The sequence below is a fragment of the Sitophilus oryzae genome, unplaced genomic scaffold, assembly GCF_002938485.1.
Source record: "Sitophilus oryzae breed Bouriz unplaced genomic scaffold, Soryzae_2.0 scaffold_1000_pilon_pilon, whole genome shotgun sequence".
Classification (NCBI taxonomy): Eukaryota; Metazoa; Arthropoda; class Insecta; order Coleoptera; family Curculionidae; genus Sitophilus; species Sitophilus oryzae.
In genome coordinates this window covers 1,113,523-1,132,960 of record NW_022145617.1, presented here as the reverse complement: position 1 = coordinate 1,132,960, position 19,438 = coordinate 1,113,523, and the positions used below count along the sequence as shown (strand labels likewise).

Below are 19,438 nucleotides of genomic sequence, written 5' to 3'. Positions count from 1 at the left end.
CTATAACTTTTTTATTTTTGCGATAGAAAAAGCGATATTTGGTATGTTAGTATATGACATAAATTAGGATTGATTGACGTATTCAATTGTTTTTGGTCACTTCCTGTTTCACCGGAAATGACTACACCTTTTGATTTTTAAATGGCACTCTCGGTATATTTTACTTTATTCGATAGAAAATCTCACTCTGAGTAGAATGATGAATGATGTCACATGTCAACTTTTGAAATTTTCGTTTTAAAAAAATCTATTTCAAATGTCAATCTAGAGTGCCATGGCTGTGTTAAAAACACTAATTTTTAATCGTGGAGCCTGGGAAAAAATAGATTTAATCGTCTAGTGTTTTTTGTGTCTTGTCCTGGCCAGTTAAAAGATGCTCAAATCGTATTTTTAATCATATCTCAATTTTTTCAAATGGGACGAAGGTGGCCCATTAGCATATTTGGGAAAAAACATTTTTTTACGAATAATTTGGTACCACACACTTGGTATTTCGAGTCAAATTGTCCTTATGAATCGCATGTTGCATGTCATTCTATTCAGAGTGTCATTTTCTATCGAATAAAGCAACAAAACACCGAGGGTACCAATTAAATACCAAAAGTTGCAGTCATTTCGAAACAGGCAATGACAGAAAACAACTGAATGCGTCAATCAATCCTAATTTATGTCATAATATGACATAAATTTGTCGAGGTTTGGTATATTAATATATTATATTAATATACCAAATCTCGTTTTTTTAACTGAAAAAATAAAAAAGTTATAGGGGTGAGCCAATTTTGAGACGCACCCGGTATAAGATTTTTTTTATAAATACATTGAAAATGTATAAACAGCAATGTTACGAAATAATAATGGTATTCCCATTTAAAAATACAAACTAAAAAGAAATGGTAATTTACTAAAGACAAAAGGAATATTTTTTACAATTATAATACATAAACAAAAACTAAAAGCACTAGTAAGAAAAATAAATATACCTAACGAAAGGAATCCATGTAATGAATTTGTGAAAATACTGACCATATACAGGACATACCGGGTGGAAATATAGGAATTCCCATGCAAATTTTGGACTGTCCAAATATTGATTCCTCTGTTAATTTTACAGCCGTATTTGGGTTTTTTAAAAATCTGTCTATGCTGAATACACATGCCAAATTTGAACAATTTTGGACAAGCCGATTTTAAGTAATTTAAGAAAAACTGCATCTTTTTTTTAAATTAAAACTCAACAGGTAACCATGCAAAACCACGCAAATTTCAACATACCTTAAGTTGTCTTTGTGAACCTATGATTGTATCATTGTCAAATGTAATTTGTTGTGCAGTCATGGTAGAAGATTATTTTCTTTTATCTATGATCATGGTGCAGTCTCCACTACTACGTTGTAGTACCTTACGCTTAGTGTCCCCGAAATGTATTTTTGTCATTGGCGGATACAGAGGGGGGCCCATGGGGCCAAGGCCCCCCCTAACATCTATAAATTTGGTGAAATATAAGGCTTTTTGGTTAAAAATAGCGCCCTAAAAGGCATACCTATTCTACATTACTTTTTATTTGGCCCCCCCCCTAAAATAAATTCCTGTATCCGCCCCTGATTTTTGTAATTTGAAACTGGTTCGAATGTGGCAAAAGCAACGTTTAGTAAATACTATTTGAGATTTCCTATGTTTCCAACGATGATACACCACCCGGTATGTCTTAACCTGATGTATAACCCGGTTTATAGACTTAGGAAGAATAGAAGTGTATGCTATTTAGTTCTGTGAACGTAAAATCCATACTCCTTCAACTTTCTATACAGGGAGATGTATTTTCCAGCAGCTGTAGTCCTTGGTACTATAAATTTCTCACAAAACACAGTCCGATTACGCGCAGCGTCACTCAAGCTTCCATAAGACAATGTCACTAGAAAGGTCAGTACAAAACTATAGCAATTATGTTTGTCCTCACTGTATGTTTTCGAAGACCAGCATTTTTGTTTACAAACTTGCCACAAGGTAGTGTCCCAGTGCTCTGTCCAAGGTGAAGGAACCTGCAATTATTAAAAGATATAAAAGTAAATATACCGTTATAGCCAAATATAAATCCATATGATAAACAGAATGTACAAGACGAAGAGGTTAATCCTGATCAAGTCAACAACTTGTAAACTCGAACTGTATACTCAAAGTTTGCAATATTTTCTCTCAGTACTGTACAGAGTGGATCAAATTCGACGCTTTTAAATGGAAACACCCTTTTCTATAGGAGATAAACGAAAACTAATATCGGTGTCTGGAGCTCAATTTTCATCAAAAACACGATGGTGAAAACCGCACATCAATATCTGTTACCCTTTCGGAGTTACGGGGTGTTTTTCAAAAATGTGAATTTTTAACAAATCGCTGTAACTTTTTTACTATGGAAAATTTTGTATTTCTATGAAAACATTTCCAAAGCACCTTTTCAAATAGAATTTAATGGTTTAAGTATATTTTTTTTTTAATTAATAATTTAAGAGTTATCAACAGACAAATTGATTTTTTATTTGGGATACCCTCTATATTTTTAATTAACTGAAAATAATTTTAAATTACCTTTCCAAAAATATAGCACACTTGATATTTTGTTATAATCCCCTTCGAAATACAGAATTTTTAAAGTTCGCCACTTTTAACTAGTAGGCTATGGACCCCTTATTGATGATGATATGCCCTTAATGGAACTCGAAAACATATTTTTCCAACAAGACGACGACCGCCTCCGAACGCTGAAGTTATCAGCAAATTTTTGCAGCCAATTTAAAGAATAATTGAAGAGCTAACCAAGATCCCAGCCGTTGGCCGTCGAGGCCTCCTGACTTAGTGCCCATGGATCTAATCTTATGGATATATTTGCTGAAGAAGAAAGGTTCCTTATTCTTCCGTAAAATCTAGATAAGAATTAGAAATACTTAGCAGTTATGAGAGGGTATCTTTCACCCCCACGAGTTAATGAATTCCGCGAGAAATGTTCAAAAATTGCCCCATCTGTCCACAACAGAAGACGGTCGATATATCGAACACCTGTAGCAAAATATCATGTCTTGGTTTGCTATTTATTTTTATTGTTATTAGATATAGTTTAAATGTGTTGATGTTGGTTAAATATATTTTAAATTGTTATAAAATTCTGCATCTCTCATATCAAATATTATTTTCGTTTTAATTGATGCTCACAGCTAGAATTTTTTTTGCATTACAGCCGGTGCCGTTCAAAGCCTACTTATTTAAAACGGCCGAATTTTTATATACTCTATATCTCGAAGAGGAATCGAGCAAAATATCAAGTGTGTTATAGTTTTGGAAAGGTAATTTTAAATTCTTTTCAATAAATTAAAAATATACAGGGTGTCCCATATAAAAATCAAATTTTCTGTTGATAATTCTTAAATTATTTATTTTAAAAAAATTATACTTAAACCATTAAATTCTACGTAAAAAGGTGCTTTGGAAATGTATTCACAAAAATACAAAATTTTCCATAGCAAAAAAGTTACAGCGATTTGTTAAAAATGCATATTTTTGAAAAACACCCCGTAACTCCGAAACGGTAACAGATATCGATATGCGGTTTTCACCAACATGTTTTTGACAAAACTTGAGCTCCAGACACCGATATTAGTTTTCGTCTATCTCGTATAGAAAAGGGTGTTTCCATTTAAAAGCCTCGAATTTGACCCACCCTGTACATTCCTTAAAAGTGCGTTAAATTTTAAATATCTAGTGAAAAATTCAATTGTTTTTGATCATTATTAATATTTAATATACAGGGTGAGTCTTAAATAAGTGCAAATATTTTCAGGGCTTGTAGATCTCGATAAAAGAAACGTATTTTCTCTTTATCGTTTTTAAAATAAGTCCAAAATAACCGAGTTATTTTACTTTGAAAATTTCCAAAAAAAAATATTGTTCACATAAATTTTGGGAACCACTGGATCTTTTTTGGATTTTCTTTCTTGTAAATTTAATCTACTACCTACGATGCCATATTATCAAGAAATTTTGTTTTTAACTAAAAACTAAAAAAAATCTAAAAATGTTTTCAAAAAATTCCAAAATTTGAATTTTTTGCGAAAAAAACATCGTAATCGTGTTTCTGGGATCGAAATATACGACCCCTAAAAATATTTGCAGTTATTTACGTCTCACCCTGTATATAAATAAAGCTAAATAAAAACGGGTATTGTTTCCACAATTTAAGACAAGATCCCCAAAAATAAGGTTATTTCTTCAGGGCACTCCCTTAAAATTACTAACATTTCAGATCAAAGCAAGACATATTCTAAAAGGATATAAAATTCTACGTACAAGTACAGTTTTTCAATGTTTTTAATTAAAGAACATAAAGATTATTTAAGAAAGGGCGATTTTCAAAAATCTAAGATTTGTGAGCATTCATGGGACACAGAACACAGGGCACAGATTAGATTTTAACAACACTAAGATTTTTATGAAAGAAGCGACAGCCTAACCTAACTAAACGAAAAATAAAAGATGCTTTTTTAATACAGTCTAATAAAAATAAATGTATTGTTCAGGCATCTGTAGAGGTTGGAAATGTACGGATATCGCTTCTTTGTTCATGTGCTCTAAAAATTCTATGACCAACTTCGAATTGATGGTTACGTCGCTTTTAATGCTGCTTGACTATCGAATAAGACGGATATTTCTTGTTTCCTATAGTTCCTATCTTATATATACCGGGTGCGTCTCAAAAGTGGCTCACCCCTATAATTTTTTTTATTTTTTCTATGGTATGTTAGTATATGACATAAATTAGGATTGATTGACGTAATCAATTGTTTCTTTTGATTTTTAAATGGCACCCTCGGTATTTTTTTGCTTTATTCGATAGAAAATGACATTCTGAATAGAATGACATATCATATATCAACTTTTGACATCCTCGCTAAATAAAAAATCGTATTTTAAAATTCAATTTAGAATGCAATGGCTTTGTTAAAAACAGTAATTCTTAATCAAAGAGCCTTGGAAAAATAGATTTGACCGTCTAATGTTTTTAATGTGTTATCCTGGCCAGTTAGAAAATGCTCCAATCGTATTTTTAATAATATCTCAATTTTTTCAAATGGAACGAGGGTGGCTCATTGGCATATTTGGAAAAAGTATTTTTTTATTAATAATTTGATACTACACACTTGGTATTTGGAGTCAAATTTGCGTTACGAACAGCAAGTTATAATTTCAAATAAACCAGCGAAAATGTCAAAAGTTGACATATGATATGTCATTCTATTCCGAGTGTTACTTTCTATCAAATAAAGTAAAAAAATACAGAGGGTGCCATTAAAAATCAAAAGTTGTACTATTTTCCGGTGAAACAGGAAGTGACCGAAAACAACTGAATACGTCAATCAATCTTAATTTATGTCATATACTAACATACCAAATCTCTTTTTTTTATCTGAAAAAATAAAAAAGTTATAGGGGGTGAGCCACTTTTGAGACGCACCCGGTATATATTTTTAGACTTACGAAATATAAGATGTACTTACTTGATCTAATAGTAAACACTGGTTCCAATGTGTAGATCTGTGTTTTCTCAGCCCATTCTTATCAAATTCCACTATAGTACCCGTAGAAGTAGTTACGCCTATGTGCAAATCTTTGGAATTGTAGTAATCACTAAAACAAAAATATAATGCATCATTGCACGATATTCATTATGTTTTTATTCTGTTTTTTCAAACTGAGAGGGTACGGCAATGAACATAAAAAGGGACTGACAGATATGCATCGGTTCATGAGATATAAAAAATCCCATGTAAATATTAAGAGTGTCGTTTATTTACTCTCTTATTGATTTTATGTTGAACAGACTGTTCAACATGAAAAGACTTAGGCCAAAAATACGTATAAAATTCATCACAGAACTTCAATACACTGATGACTGCGCTCTAGTTGCAAAAACGTTACAGCAATTACAAGAAATGCTGAACGCATATACCTGGGCATAGGAGATTTTGGGCCTTAAGCTGAACAACGATAAAACTAAAATCATGTGCACTCCCCTGGAAAATCACAACAATGGTATAAAAATCGGAGAAGAACTATTGGAATATGTTGCGGAATTCAATTACCTCCGCAGTTTGATTTCGAAAGAGACCAATATCTACGTTGAAATTCAGCATAGGATTAGTAGCACCTCAAGAGCATTCTAGAAATTAAAAGACAGGGTTTTCTACAAACATGACTTGAGCACAAAAAAGAAACTTGCAGTGTACCGAGCAATAATAATCCCCACCATGTTATATGGTGCCGTACCGCCGGCACATGAACGCATTACACAAGTTGCAACAGAAACAGCTTAGACAACTCTTAAGTATCAAATGGTTCCACCATGTCTCAAATGTATCGATCCTTAAAAAAGCTAGCTCCGAGAGTGTTGAAGTCGTGAATACTAAATCCCGCTTAAGACGGGCTGGTCAGGTATGCAGGGGGGCAATTTTTGGCCATTCGTTTCCTTGCAAATTGTTCGCAACTTTTCGATCAACACTAAAATCCAATTTTTAAGTGTTCGCATTTTTGCGTATTAGCATATTTTCCTGCGTTGTCTTGCGAGCGGATCGACAGCATCGTAAAGATATGTTTTCTAAGTGCGCTTATTATATTTGATAGTTCCAAGTTTGTAGTTGGGTTTAGGTGTAACAATAATAGTAATGGATGACTTAATGAACGTTTTGGCCATTCGAAACTAGAAAATGCAGAACTGCAATACTGCCGTAATGTTTTGCGCAATCCGGGGAATGCGTTCATAGTACTGAGTGAAAGGCAATTTATTAAAATATTTCGGTTATCCAAAGACTTGTGCCGTTTTTTAATTCAGTTACTTGAGCCATAAATGCGAAGAGACGTACTGATTTGGATGTGCAAAGCCGGGTAACATTTTTCTCTATTATTGTATATCTATGAAGTAACTAATTAAATTTCAAATTTTAGCTGTTTTGAAATTTTACGGAAGTGGTTTTTACCAATGTAATGCCGATGTAATGCCAGATGTTGCTTTAAATAAATACATCGTTATGTGCCAAGCCTCGGTTTCTCATTCAATTGATAAAGTTACCAATGTTCTAAACCATCCAGAGGTATCCGATCAATGGGTCGAATTTCCAAATAATTTTGAAAAACTCAACAGAATTAGAGAACAGTATGGTTTTGCAATACGGGTATTTATTGCATTGCCTCTTCTTTACAAATTCTATAAACGTTGCTTTATGCTTTTCTGTAACATTAGTTCCACTTTTTTTTCCCATTATTAACCCACTTGACCAACAACACAACAAACCTCGATTATCGACACCAAGTAATGAAAAGTAAATAAAGAGTAAAAAATACGGTTAAACTGGGGAGAATTTAGTTTTTCGCTGTGATTTGTCGACGTTGCCACAGCTCCGGCTCGTAAATTTGCGTACGCTCACGACGGTCGCAAATTAAGATGCGAAGATAGCTGAAAAATTGAATTTTTAAAACGCATTCGTTTTCTAACACTCGCAAAGTTGCGCGGCCGCATGTAAACTATCAATTCCAAAAATTGCCCCCCTGAATGCAAGAAAACCGCCTACCAAAATATCGTCTTTATGGTGAGCTAGTACACGGTAAGAGGAAGCCGAGTGTACAACTCAAAAGGTACAAGGATATTTTCCACGAAGTTAAAGGCAATAAGCTTGCAGAATCAGTGGGAAGAAGCAGCGCACAATAGTACTCAATGGAGAAGAATTGTGAACTCAGTTAACAGCGACAACCAAAAAGTAAAGTGGCAGCAAAGTAATAGTTTAATAAATTTCTGGTAGTCGGAGTGTTTTACCGTTGTACAAATTACTTTTTCAAGGACCTAATTTTGCGAATAATTTTAAAACGGCTTAGAGGAAGAGCTTCAAAGTTGAGAGGTAGCCTGAATCGAATCCATAACTTTAAAGAGTTCTATTAACAGTTTCTTAGATACATAACCATGTATAAGTAAAGTAGCAAGTTTTCCATTATATTATGCTTTGCAAAAGTCTATTAAACTAATTAACACACTTTTAGTTCAAAGACTTTATAATAAAAAAACTAGTTAGAATTATGAACAATTTAACGCAGAATAAACAATAAACTTGTACAGAACCAGAGACAATTACCACTTTTTTATAATTTGGAGGTCAACGAAACAGTAAGAATACGTTCGACCATGAAACCGGACATCAAGCAAGTAAAAATAACGTAATTATTGTATAATGACGGACAAAGTTTGTTTAAAACATTAACATAGACGTTTTTCATATTTACAATGATTTAGAGTTAACAATACATTTATTTTCCTAGAAATTATGCGAAAAATTAACTTTACTTCGCTAAAATTAAGGTAACAACATTATATTTTACAAATTTATTCGTAGGGGAGAGCGGGTACAGTTGTAACAGTTTTTAGAAATTTATTTTTCAAAAATAGAATGAGAAATTTCGCGAAGTGTACTTATTATCTTTAGATAGCCTAGACATTTAACATCAAAATGCACATAAGAAATCGAAGGTATATTCACCTATGTAGTCTTAAAAAAGGCAACAGTGGTGTGATGACATGTGTAACAATTGTACCCCGCGGTGGTACAGTTGTAACATAGAGGAGGGACAAATGTAACGTGTTTAGTATATTGATTTTTCATCTGAAGCAAATAAAATTTTAGCTCCTAGAATCTGACAAACGTTAAGATATGATTTGGATGCATTCAAATAATAATAATTGCTAGAAAATGAATGCCAACTTTTATTTACAATATGTGAAAAAACTGGTGCAGACAACAATCTTCAAAAGTTATACCTATTCTATAGAATTTTTTCTAAGAATAATTCTAACCTAGTCACAATCGTAGATTTTTCCAAACAGCGTTCTAAAAAAAACTAATGCGCCTATAAAAAATACAATATTAAAAACAAGATAATTAAAAACTTTAAAAAAATATCAACTTGCGAATTTCCCTTTTTTCCAAAAATGCTTTTTCTTGTTCGGGGGATAAAATTCGAGTATGTGGATTGTAACCACTTTAGGAGTTTCACCAGCTTGTATTTTTTTTAAATAACGGAAAAGTGTTACATGACAGAGGTCCAAACTTCTAGCAACTTGTCGAAATCCAAGATTTTCGTTCACAACCAAACCCGCAGCTCTTTTTATAAGTTGTTTTGTAGGTCCCTTATCACTATTAATTATTTTTACTTAGGCATGTTAATTAAAAAAATGAGTACATCTAACGAAACAATGGGTAGGTATCATTGTAACATGTTACAAAAGTACCCTTTGCAATTGTTACAATTGTACCGAACTGACAACCCTGCACTTTTATTGAAATTAAAAAACTAGAGCAAAATTTACCTTAAAGTGAACATCTCATGTTAAATATACATGCATAGGCTACAAAAGTATATACCTACATTGACTGTAAACTATCAGTTATTTAAGAACTGATAAAATGACTTAAGTTTTGCTTTTGTGTCGATAAATAGATATAGCTCTATTGTTATGTCACTGCACCATTGCAAAAAGTCTCCAACTGTCGTCAGATTGTACTGAGTCTTGAACTTGAATAACTGACAAGGTGCCATAATAATGTATTTGAATTTAAAAAAGTTATGGTACCTGTTACATTTGTACCGCGCTACAATTGTACCCGCTCTCCCCTACTTGTATCTACAGGGTGGCCCATCGAAAACGTTCCGCAAGGCATAACGGCCAGGGTAATTTTTTTTTTCAGAAAATTCAAAAACACGTCAATTTTGTTTGTGAGGGGGACAACTTTTGCCCCAAAAATTATTGCAAAATCTTCAACCCTCTAAGAGGGGTGTCATCCCCCGATTTTTTTCAAATGGGAAAGGGGGTCAAGGGGTACCGCAATGAAAAGGGCTTTCCATTCTCTATACTTTCTTGCTTCGTTTTTGAAGATCGGTCGAGTCGTTGAGAAAATATGAAGGATTGAAATTTGAAAAGTTTTTTAAACATTTATCAGAGTAAATAATAAGGATAAATTCCTTCGACCAATTTGCTGTTTTTTCTTATTATTTCTAGATGTTTGCAATCGGGTTGCGCAGATATTCAATGAACGCCATCCTGACAAACACCTTTATGGCAAAATTGTTCGCCAGTTCGCCAGTTCGCCAGCAAAATTTCGCGAAACTTGTTCCGTTATGAATAAAAAGAGGCAGAGGGAAAATCCTGTAGTAAATGAAGCTATAGCGGTATTCGTATTGGGCCAAGTTGCCATGGACAGTATTCTTAGTACAAGAAAATTAGCCAATGAGACCGGCGGGAATCGTACAAGTTTCCAAAAGATATTAAAAAAACACAAGTTCCACCCGTACAAAATTCAGTTGGTACAAGAACTCAACGAGGACGATTCTGATCGTTGCTTGCAATTTTGTGAAACTATGATTGAACGAAAGGTAGTGGCGAGTGATAATAATTTCCTATTTAATGTGTGTTTTTCGGATGAGTGTACTTTCTTTTTGAACGATCTAGTTAATCGGCACAACTGTCGGTGCTGGGCTGAAAACAACCCCAGGGTTTTTCACGAGGTGCACACACAAAACCCTCAGAAATTTAACGTGTGGGCTGGTATTTTTGAAAATTCTATTGTGGGTCAGTTTAACGATATTGAGAAGAACATCAACGTACAAGTCCCAGAACAGTTATCTAGCAACTACCGCACCTGATCGTTCAACGTTGTGGCAAGTGAAAAAATGAGTAAACATCTAGAAATAATAAGAAAAAACAGCAAATTGGTCGAATTTATCCTTAATTATCATTTACTCTGATAAATGCTTAAATAAACTTTTCAAATTGAAGCGGGGAAATATAGAGAATAGAAAGCTCTTTTCATTGCGGCGCCACTTGACCCCCCTTTCCATTTGAAAAAAGTTGGGGGATGACACCCCCGCTTAGAGGGTTGAATATTTTGCAATCATTTTTGGGGCAAAAGTTGTCGATGGGCCACCCTGTATAATACTGATTCATAATGCATAAGAAAGGCAGCAATAACATCAGAGAAACTATAGACCAATAAGCCTACTACCAAACTTAAACCAGAACTCAAGAACCTGGAAGACTCCATCTGTAACCTGGAATGGGAATCCTCCAACGGTCTAAAACACTCCAAGAAATTTATCAGGGCTTACGATCAAGAAAAATCAAAGATTCCTTGAAATTCCTTGATTACAGTAAGAAAATTCTTCGGATGTCACGGAGTTTTTAGGAGGACACTGTCTCTTCAATGAACACATCAGTAGATTGAAGCTAAGAAGCAACGGCGAATGCAGATTTTGTGGGGAAGATGGGGAAACACCAGAACACCTCATCACTAGAGTTGCCACCTGTCCTTTTTTGGGGCAAATTGTCCTTGTGACATTTTTTGACCTAAAAAGTCCTTTTTATTTACGTATTTTCCCTGAAAAAGTTATCTACAGCAACCAGTAACATTCCTTTCATCTTTTAACTTTAATTAGACATGTTATAAAACTTATAAATAAATGTTTTTTTCAAACGTCACAAAAGTAATTTTAACGCCTAGGTATAAAAGTAAAGCATTTTTACGCCTAAGCAAAAAAGTACGAAAAGATATTCATTTCATAATATATTATTAAAATGACAAAAAATGTCAAATTCAACGAGTGTAACCATAATTTCTCGATATACAGGGTGAGTCTTAAATAAGTGCAAATATTTTCAGGGCTGGTAGATCTCGATAAAAGAAACATATTTTCTCTTTACCATTTTTCAGGTAAGTCCAAAATAACCGAGTTATTTAAGTTTGAAAAATATTTTTTTTTTTTTTAATTTGAGAGCAACGAATTTTTTCTTTATTTGCATCCCTTTTATTGCCGTAACCATAGGGTAAAGCCGTAACTATATGGTAATATTTGAGATTAAGAAATTATACCGTGGGAAAATTTGCGGTGAACAGGCAGCAAAATATACAGGGAAATCTAAAAGAAAATGTACGATTTTTAACATCTTTTTTAGCAAAAAAAACCTCATAGGCGTGTTCCTGGGGTCGAAAAATACCACCCCTGAAAATATTTGCACTTATTTAAGACTCACTGTATAATTACTTCTAGGGTATTACTTTTAAATATTTTTATATTATTTAGGCAACGTTGTAAATTGTTAAAAAATTACTTTTTGTGTTTCGGCTGTAATGTCAAGCTAATAAAACAGTCTACTATTGTTTAAAATCATTATTTAGAACTCGTCATTTAATCTGAAATGATAATTTAGACACCAAATATTAACAGTTTTATTTTTGACCATTTTGATCTTAAAAAGAACTTTTCAAAATTGTAAAGTAGCAATTTATAATCAGCCGTTCCCAAATCAGCAGGTTACCCCCCCCCCTCTTCCTCAGTCCAATGTCCTTTTTTTTAATTTGCAAAAAGGTAGCAACCCTACTCATCACTAAGTGTGCCGAGACGACAAAAAAAAATTGTGCCTCTAAACTCTTGTACGACTGATATCGGAGAACGGAGATGGAGAACTAACCTCTGTAAAACTACCGTCTCAGATACTGGCTGTTGTCAAGCCTTTTACTTTTGTCAAAGTAAAATTATGATGACGATATATACTTACTTTAAAAAATCTCCTGCTGTTGGTTTTATAACGACAGCACATGGGTATTGAGATGCTCTAATAAAAGGATATGGTAATCTAAAACAATTTTCATTAAATTAGTACATTTTTAGTATTTTTATTAATCTTATTTAGTTGTCCCAGTAGAGTAGTCTCCAAATGTCAGAAAATATCTAATATAAAACATATACAGGGCGAATCTTAAATAAGTGCAAATATTTTCAGGGCTTGTAGATCTCGATAAAAGAAAAATTTTTTCCTTTACCGTTTTTCAAATAACTCCAAAATAACCCAGATATTTTAGTTTGGAAATTTAAAAAAAAATTATTTTTTGCTTAAATTTTGAAAACCACTGGATCTTTTATGGATTTTCTTTCTTATAAATTTAGTCTGTGTTGCTATATTATGAAGATATTATGTTTTTTAGCTAAGATTTAAGAAACAATCCAAAATTTGTTTAAAAAAACTCGCGATTTTCAATTTTAAGATGTGTTTTTGGGGTGGAAATATACAACCTCTAAAAATATTTGTGCACTTATTTAAGACTCACCCAGTATAGTCTCACCTGAATGGTAACAATGAAAAATTGGCTTTTTCCAAATCCTCATCACATACTGGGCAACATTCTGGTAGTCTGAAGCAAAAAACTTTTGGCCCGCAATGCTGGAAACATACTATACCAGGGTCCATTTTGGATTAACTCATTTTGAGATAAAACTATGTTTTCTGAAATAAAAAAACAGTATCTAAAAGTCAAAATAGACATTTAAATTTCAATACAGGGTGTCCCAGAAACCAGAAATAAGTGCAAGTATTTTAAGAGGTATGGTAGATCTCGATAAAAAAACATATTTTCTCTTTATCATTTTTCAAATAAGTCCAAAATAACGGAGTTTTACTTTCAAAATTTCCAAAAAAAATTATTTTTTTGCTCAAATTTTGGGAATCACTGGATCTTTTCTGGATTTCTGGATCTTTTGCCATATTATCAAGAAATTATGTTTTTAACTAAAAACTAAAAAAAAATCCAGAAAATGTTTCAAAAAATTTCGTATTTTCAAAGAATGTTTTTTCGTGAAAAAAAACCTGATAGGCGTGTTTCTGGAGTTGAACTATACTACCAGTTAAAATACTTGCACATATTTCAGGGACACCTTGTATATTTTGTTCTACTGAGCCGATTTTGGTGGTTTTTAATTTGTAGCTAAATGATTTGACTGTCTAGCCTTCTTTTTGAGTTAAAATTTAAAGTTCCAATATGTCTATTATACAAGGCAAAACAAAATGTTGTTATTTTCGCCATAGTTTAAAAGACCCTGTGGAATGGTAAAGAAATTTTAGCATTAAAAGCATGCCTTTGGTTTTAGTCCTAAAAAAATGAAACAATATTTCAAACAGCAATCGATACAACCTCTGGACTTGAAACCATCTCTACTAGAGCAACTGTCAACATAAACAATAGTAATATGACATTTTTAAATTCATCGTCGCCAACTAATGGACATATTCGGCGCTGGGCTGACTAATTGGAATTTAAATTGCCCGCTGGGGATTCAGGTGGTAGCCTGATTTGACTGTCTAGCCTTCTTTTTGTGTTAAAATTTAAAGTTCTAATATGTCTATTATACAAGGCAAAACAAAATGTTGTTATTTTCGCCATAGTTTAAAAGACCCTGTGGAATGGTAAAGAAATTTTATCATTAAAAGCATGCCTTTGGTTTTAGTCCTAAAAAAATGAAACAATATTTCAAACAGCAATCGATACAACCTCTGGACTTGAAACCATCTCTACTAGAGCAACTGTCAACATAAACAATAGTAATATGACATTTTTAAATTAATCGTCGCCAACTAATGGACATATTCGGCGCTGGGCTGACTAATTGGAATTTAAATTGCCCGCTGGGGATTCAGGTGGTAGCCTGATTTGACTGTCTAGCCTTCTTTTTGAGTTAAAATTTAAAGTTCCAATATGTCTATTATACAAGGCAAAACAAAATGTTGTTATTTTCGCCATAGTTTAAAAGACCCTGTGGAATGGTAAAGAAATTTTATCATTAAAACCTTTGGTTTTAGTCCTAAAAAAATGAAACAATATTTCAAACAGCAATCGATACAACCTCTGGACTTGAAACCATCTCTACTAGAGCAACTGTCAACATAAACAATAGTAATATGACATTTTTAAATTCATCGTCGCGAACTAATGGACATATTCGGCGCTGGGCTGACTAATTGGAATTTAAATTTCCCGCTGGGGATTCAGGTGGTAGCTCTGCTGTAAAAAATGTCAAGTTGCCACATTTATTTATTTATTACCTGACATCGTCATTCGTTTTGACACTTTAGTTTTGTATTGCGAGTTTTTCGTTTAAATGAATTGTGTTGTGATGCTTTAACTTAAAAATGCTTACTAGCAGATCTTGCAGTCGAACATTGTTCGGTACAAGATAGTTTAATAGCCAATGCAAAAACTCATCGCAACCTTATTAAAATATTTTGAACGGGAATGCGGTAGTAATGACCCTTTATGTCCCTCAAGTGCATTTAAGGAGGTGAGTTTTATTGATATAAATGAGAACTGTTTATATATTAATAATTGATTTATTTCTGTTTCCTAAAATATTTTGATTAAAAGAAAATATGTAAAAGTGGGTAACGCTGTACCGGTCAAGCTTAATCACGTCACTAAAAGTTTAATTGGTATGAACTATATATTATTAGGGCCCAAAACAAAGACTGTTGTGAATCGTTACAGTCTTTTTCAAAAGCGAATATCTTCAATAAAAATAAAGCTATTAAGACGAACCAAAAAACAAAGTATGGAGAAATGATGCATCTTGTTCAGAAAGCAGTTTCTCAGTTTCTTACTTTATTAAATCATCAACCACAGGGTGTTTTAGAATCAAGAAAACAAAATTAAGTTAAAAAAATTGTTCTGACCACGTACTAAGTAGTTTTATAATTTTTGCTTACGATGTTATTCACGCTTTATTTAAAATATGAATCTTACTCTCTTATTTTATCTATCTACTATCTATTCCACGGTCTAGATATCTCTTTTTTACTGTTTGTTTCTTTTGACCTACTCTACGAAGCCATTACTTATATGGTCGTTAAGTTAAGCTTTTCTTTCTTTAGTGCATTTTGTCAAAACGTCAGATTTTCTCTGTATATCAGGCAGATGGTTTATTGCATAGATACACTTATCTGCACCATGCAGATGTTCATAAAACGGAACAGTTTCTAAGAGACTAATTAGTACTAAAAGAGTACTACGAGTTAATATACAGTATGTCCCCGGATTGTCTTTACAGGAGGAAAACTTTTTTATTATAGAGACTTTGGGAAAAATGCATTCTTCATAAAAAAATATGCTTGTTTTTAAACGGTTAACTCCGCTTATTCTTTTCCAAATCTCCATACCATCTTAGAGAAAAAATTCTATCAAAGTCGAAATTATGTTACCATAGAAACGCCTTTTGATTTTTAGGGCGTTTAAAGACCTACATGGGGATTTTTAAGAAAATTCTGCCATATCTTCGTGTTTTTTCTTTAACTTACTCTAAAACGGTATGGAAATTTGGAATGGTATAAAGGTGTTTAGATCAAGCAAAATTTTTGATAAAGAATGCCATTTTGATAATGATTTTTTCTCAAAATGTCAATAAGTAATAAAAAGTTTTTCCTCTTGTAGTCCGAGGACATCCTGTATAAAATATTATTTTTATCTATTTTTTTATTTTTTATCTATTATTTCCTAAATGATTATACATTAATTAAATTAAACTACAGTTCCTTCATTTGCTACAGTTCCTTCACTGAATTCAGAGCTACAAACTGAGTTGACAAATATACAGGGTTGTTCACCACATACGACACGGAGTATTGTAGCTAAACGATTAAATTTTTAGAAGAGTACAGACAATCGCCAACGTGCGGCTAAGCACAAGGCACAGGAAGAAGAAGAAGTTTTGGGTTCGTTGAAGGACTATTAGAGCTACAATTTAAAAATATTTTTACAAGATACAGAGTGTCCCAAATAAGTAAAAAAATATTATAGTTGTATTTTTTTAAATGGAACACCCTGTATATTATTCTTTTTTTGGATTCTATGATTGAAATAAAGGTAAATTTAATTAACACTTAAACCTTACCGTTTTTGAAATATTTTTAATTTTATGAAATTGCAGTAAAAATTTTAAGGCTTCATTTCTCCAAGGGTATCAAAGTTTTTAATACTAAATATTTACTGAAGATTATTTATTGATCAAATATTGTGTTGCAATAATAAAAATTTTACTTCCTTATACAGAGTGTCCAAAAATTTATATTAAATAATTACTAGTTTTAAACGGCAATAACTTGTTTAATTTAAATAGAACACCTTATACCTATATTTTACGTGAATCAGATGCACAATGTAATTGTCTATCAAATTGTATTATACAATTTTTTAGCCATCTCTTCAAGTTTTCCTAGAAAATGCATTTTCTTAGAATTTACACCTCATTAGACCAAACGAAAACTTACAAATTGTAAAAATCTAATCGTTTAGCTACAATACTCCGTGTCGTATGTGGTGAACAACTCTGTATGAAAAAAAAAGTTTAATATAAGTGTTGCATTATGAAATTATTGTGTTTTAAACAGAAACCTAGGATTTTTAGTTCATTTTCTAAAAGCCTAATACCTCGCAAATACAATGATGTAGCACACTTTCCCAGAAACTGTATAGTGAAGAAAATTTTCTTGAGAGAAAATGTCTTAGAGAGAGAAACACCGTTTGGTTAAAAACAAGCAACATTTCTGAAGTAAATATGGTAATCACTACATTTTCATTCAACCAAACCAAAGATTTAAAAGAAAGTATAAAAAAAATCATATACTATCTAAACATACATAAACAACAATAAGTATTTAATAAATATTATACGACACAATGAAAAAATGAAAATATTAGTGGATATAAAAACTGTTTTTATTGACAACTCAAAAGATATGAAAAATTACAAACATTTAATTTTTTAAATCCATTCCATCAAAAATGTGATGAGTTTCTAAATAGTACCTTTACCAAAATAAGAAATTACATCGTACCTTGGAACTTTTTAATTCATATTATTGTTAACTTTGGAATACAAAAACAAAACACCCACGAACTAAGTCACGCTAGACGGTACCACGGTGGTACCACTCAGTAAAACGTTGGCACCTGGTTTACCTGAACGGTGAGGTGAAACCATCGGTACTGACTTAAGACTTAACTTTCCATCTGTTGTATTAAAAATGCGGTCTGGTTAATAGTTCCCCTGTACAGTGTTGTCAAATTTCGGTACCACCATGGTTCGTACCTTGCTCGTTTTTACCGACAATACAAATTTCACATTTCCTTGCTATAATAATTATTATATTGTTTTCTTTACATAGCAACCATCTTTATTGTTAAACATACGGAGCTGAATTTTATAACTTATGAACCTCGAAATGCTTTTTTTTAAGTAAAACTTCTTTACGCGGGCTGGGAGTAAAAATTCAAGGCCGTGACACACGAGTTAGTAGTAACGAAAAGTGGTAACGGCTTAGAAATACGTAGTGACGCGACACGCGACATGTATTTGTGAGCAGTCCACGTGTTTATCAAAAATATTGATATTTTAATACAAATTTTGTGAAATTAAATGAAATTATTACGTTTAAAAAACTATTTGTTACACGTAAAAAACTATTTGTTACGTATAAAAAACTATTTGTTAGGTATAAACGTAAAAAAATATTCTTATAATTTATTACTTTTTCGACATTTCGAACCTTTTTCATTTTTTCATCAAAAAAAAGCAAAAAAAAATTGACCACAAAAATTGCTGTCCATATACATACAATAATGAAGCCTATATACACGGTGTCCTAAGTATATAGCCAAAAAATCCAAAGATAACTATATCACGAATGTTGTTGTCGTCTCGGCGCACTCAGTGGTGAGGTGTACTGGTGTTTCCCCATTTTCCCCACAGAATCTGCATTCGTCTTTTCTTCATAGTTTCAATCTACTGAGGTGTTCATTGAGGAGACGTGTCCTGTTAAAAACCCCATGACAATCCGAAGATTGTTCTTACTTAAATCCAGGAAGATCTTTGATTTTTCTTGATCGTAAGCCCTCAGAAACTTCTTCGAGTGTCTTAGACCGTTGCAAGATTCCCATTCCAGCGGATGGAGTCTTCCAAGTTCTTGAGTTCCGCCTTGAGTTGGTTACCACTTGGAAAGCAGAACGGTTCTGGTCCAGTTAGTGGAATATTCGCTCCTTTTCTAGCTAGATCATTTGCTTTTTCATTGTCTTCTATCCCTTGGTGAGCAGGCACCCAGAGTAGGAGGACTTTGTTTTCTTTACCTAATTTATTCAGCTTCTCTGTGCATTCTTTGACCAATTTCGAATTGACTGATACTGAGTTGATTGCTTTTAACGCTGCTTGACTAGCAAATAAGATGGCTATTTCTTGTTTCCGATAGTTCCTATCTAAGATAAGTTGTACGCATCTTTCGATAGCGTAGATTTCTGCCTGTAGGATGCTAGGGTAGGTGCCCATTGGTTCGGAGTATTTAGTTCTCGACCCAAATACTCCGATCCCTGTTCCCGCATTGGTTTTGGAAGCATCAGTATACCAAGTTATGGTATGGTCTTTTAACTGCTGGGCAGATGTTTCTAACCTAAGTAAAACCGTTTCAGATACTGGCTTTTAGCAAAGCCCTAAGACTGTATGATGAGTTATGACTGAAAAAATCCAACTTCCCCCTCTCATA

The 19,438-nt window shown here is 32.9% G+C and overlaps 1 protein-coding gene across 1 annotated transcript; it reads right to left on the bottom strand.

The window, feature by feature from the left end:
* Positions 1 to 972: 972 nt before the first annotated feature.
* LOC115878064 (MKRN2 opposite strand protein) lies at positions 973 to 17,881 on the bottom strand. Its single transcript, XM_030894452.1, has 5 exons — positions 17,741 to 17,881; positions 13,206 to 13,366; positions 12,641 to 12,718; positions 5,547 to 5,676; positions 973 to 2,042 (listed from the first exon to the last, which is right to left on the bottom strand). Exons 2-5 carry the CDS (start codon positions 13,328 to 13,330, stop codon positions 1,761 to 1,763), a joined length of 615 nt encoding a protein of 204 aa, XP_030750312.1. The 5' UTR covers positions 13,331 to 13,366; positions 17,741 to 17,881; the 3' UTR covers positions 973 to 1,760.
* Positions 17,882 to 19,438: the final 1,557 nt, after the last annotated feature.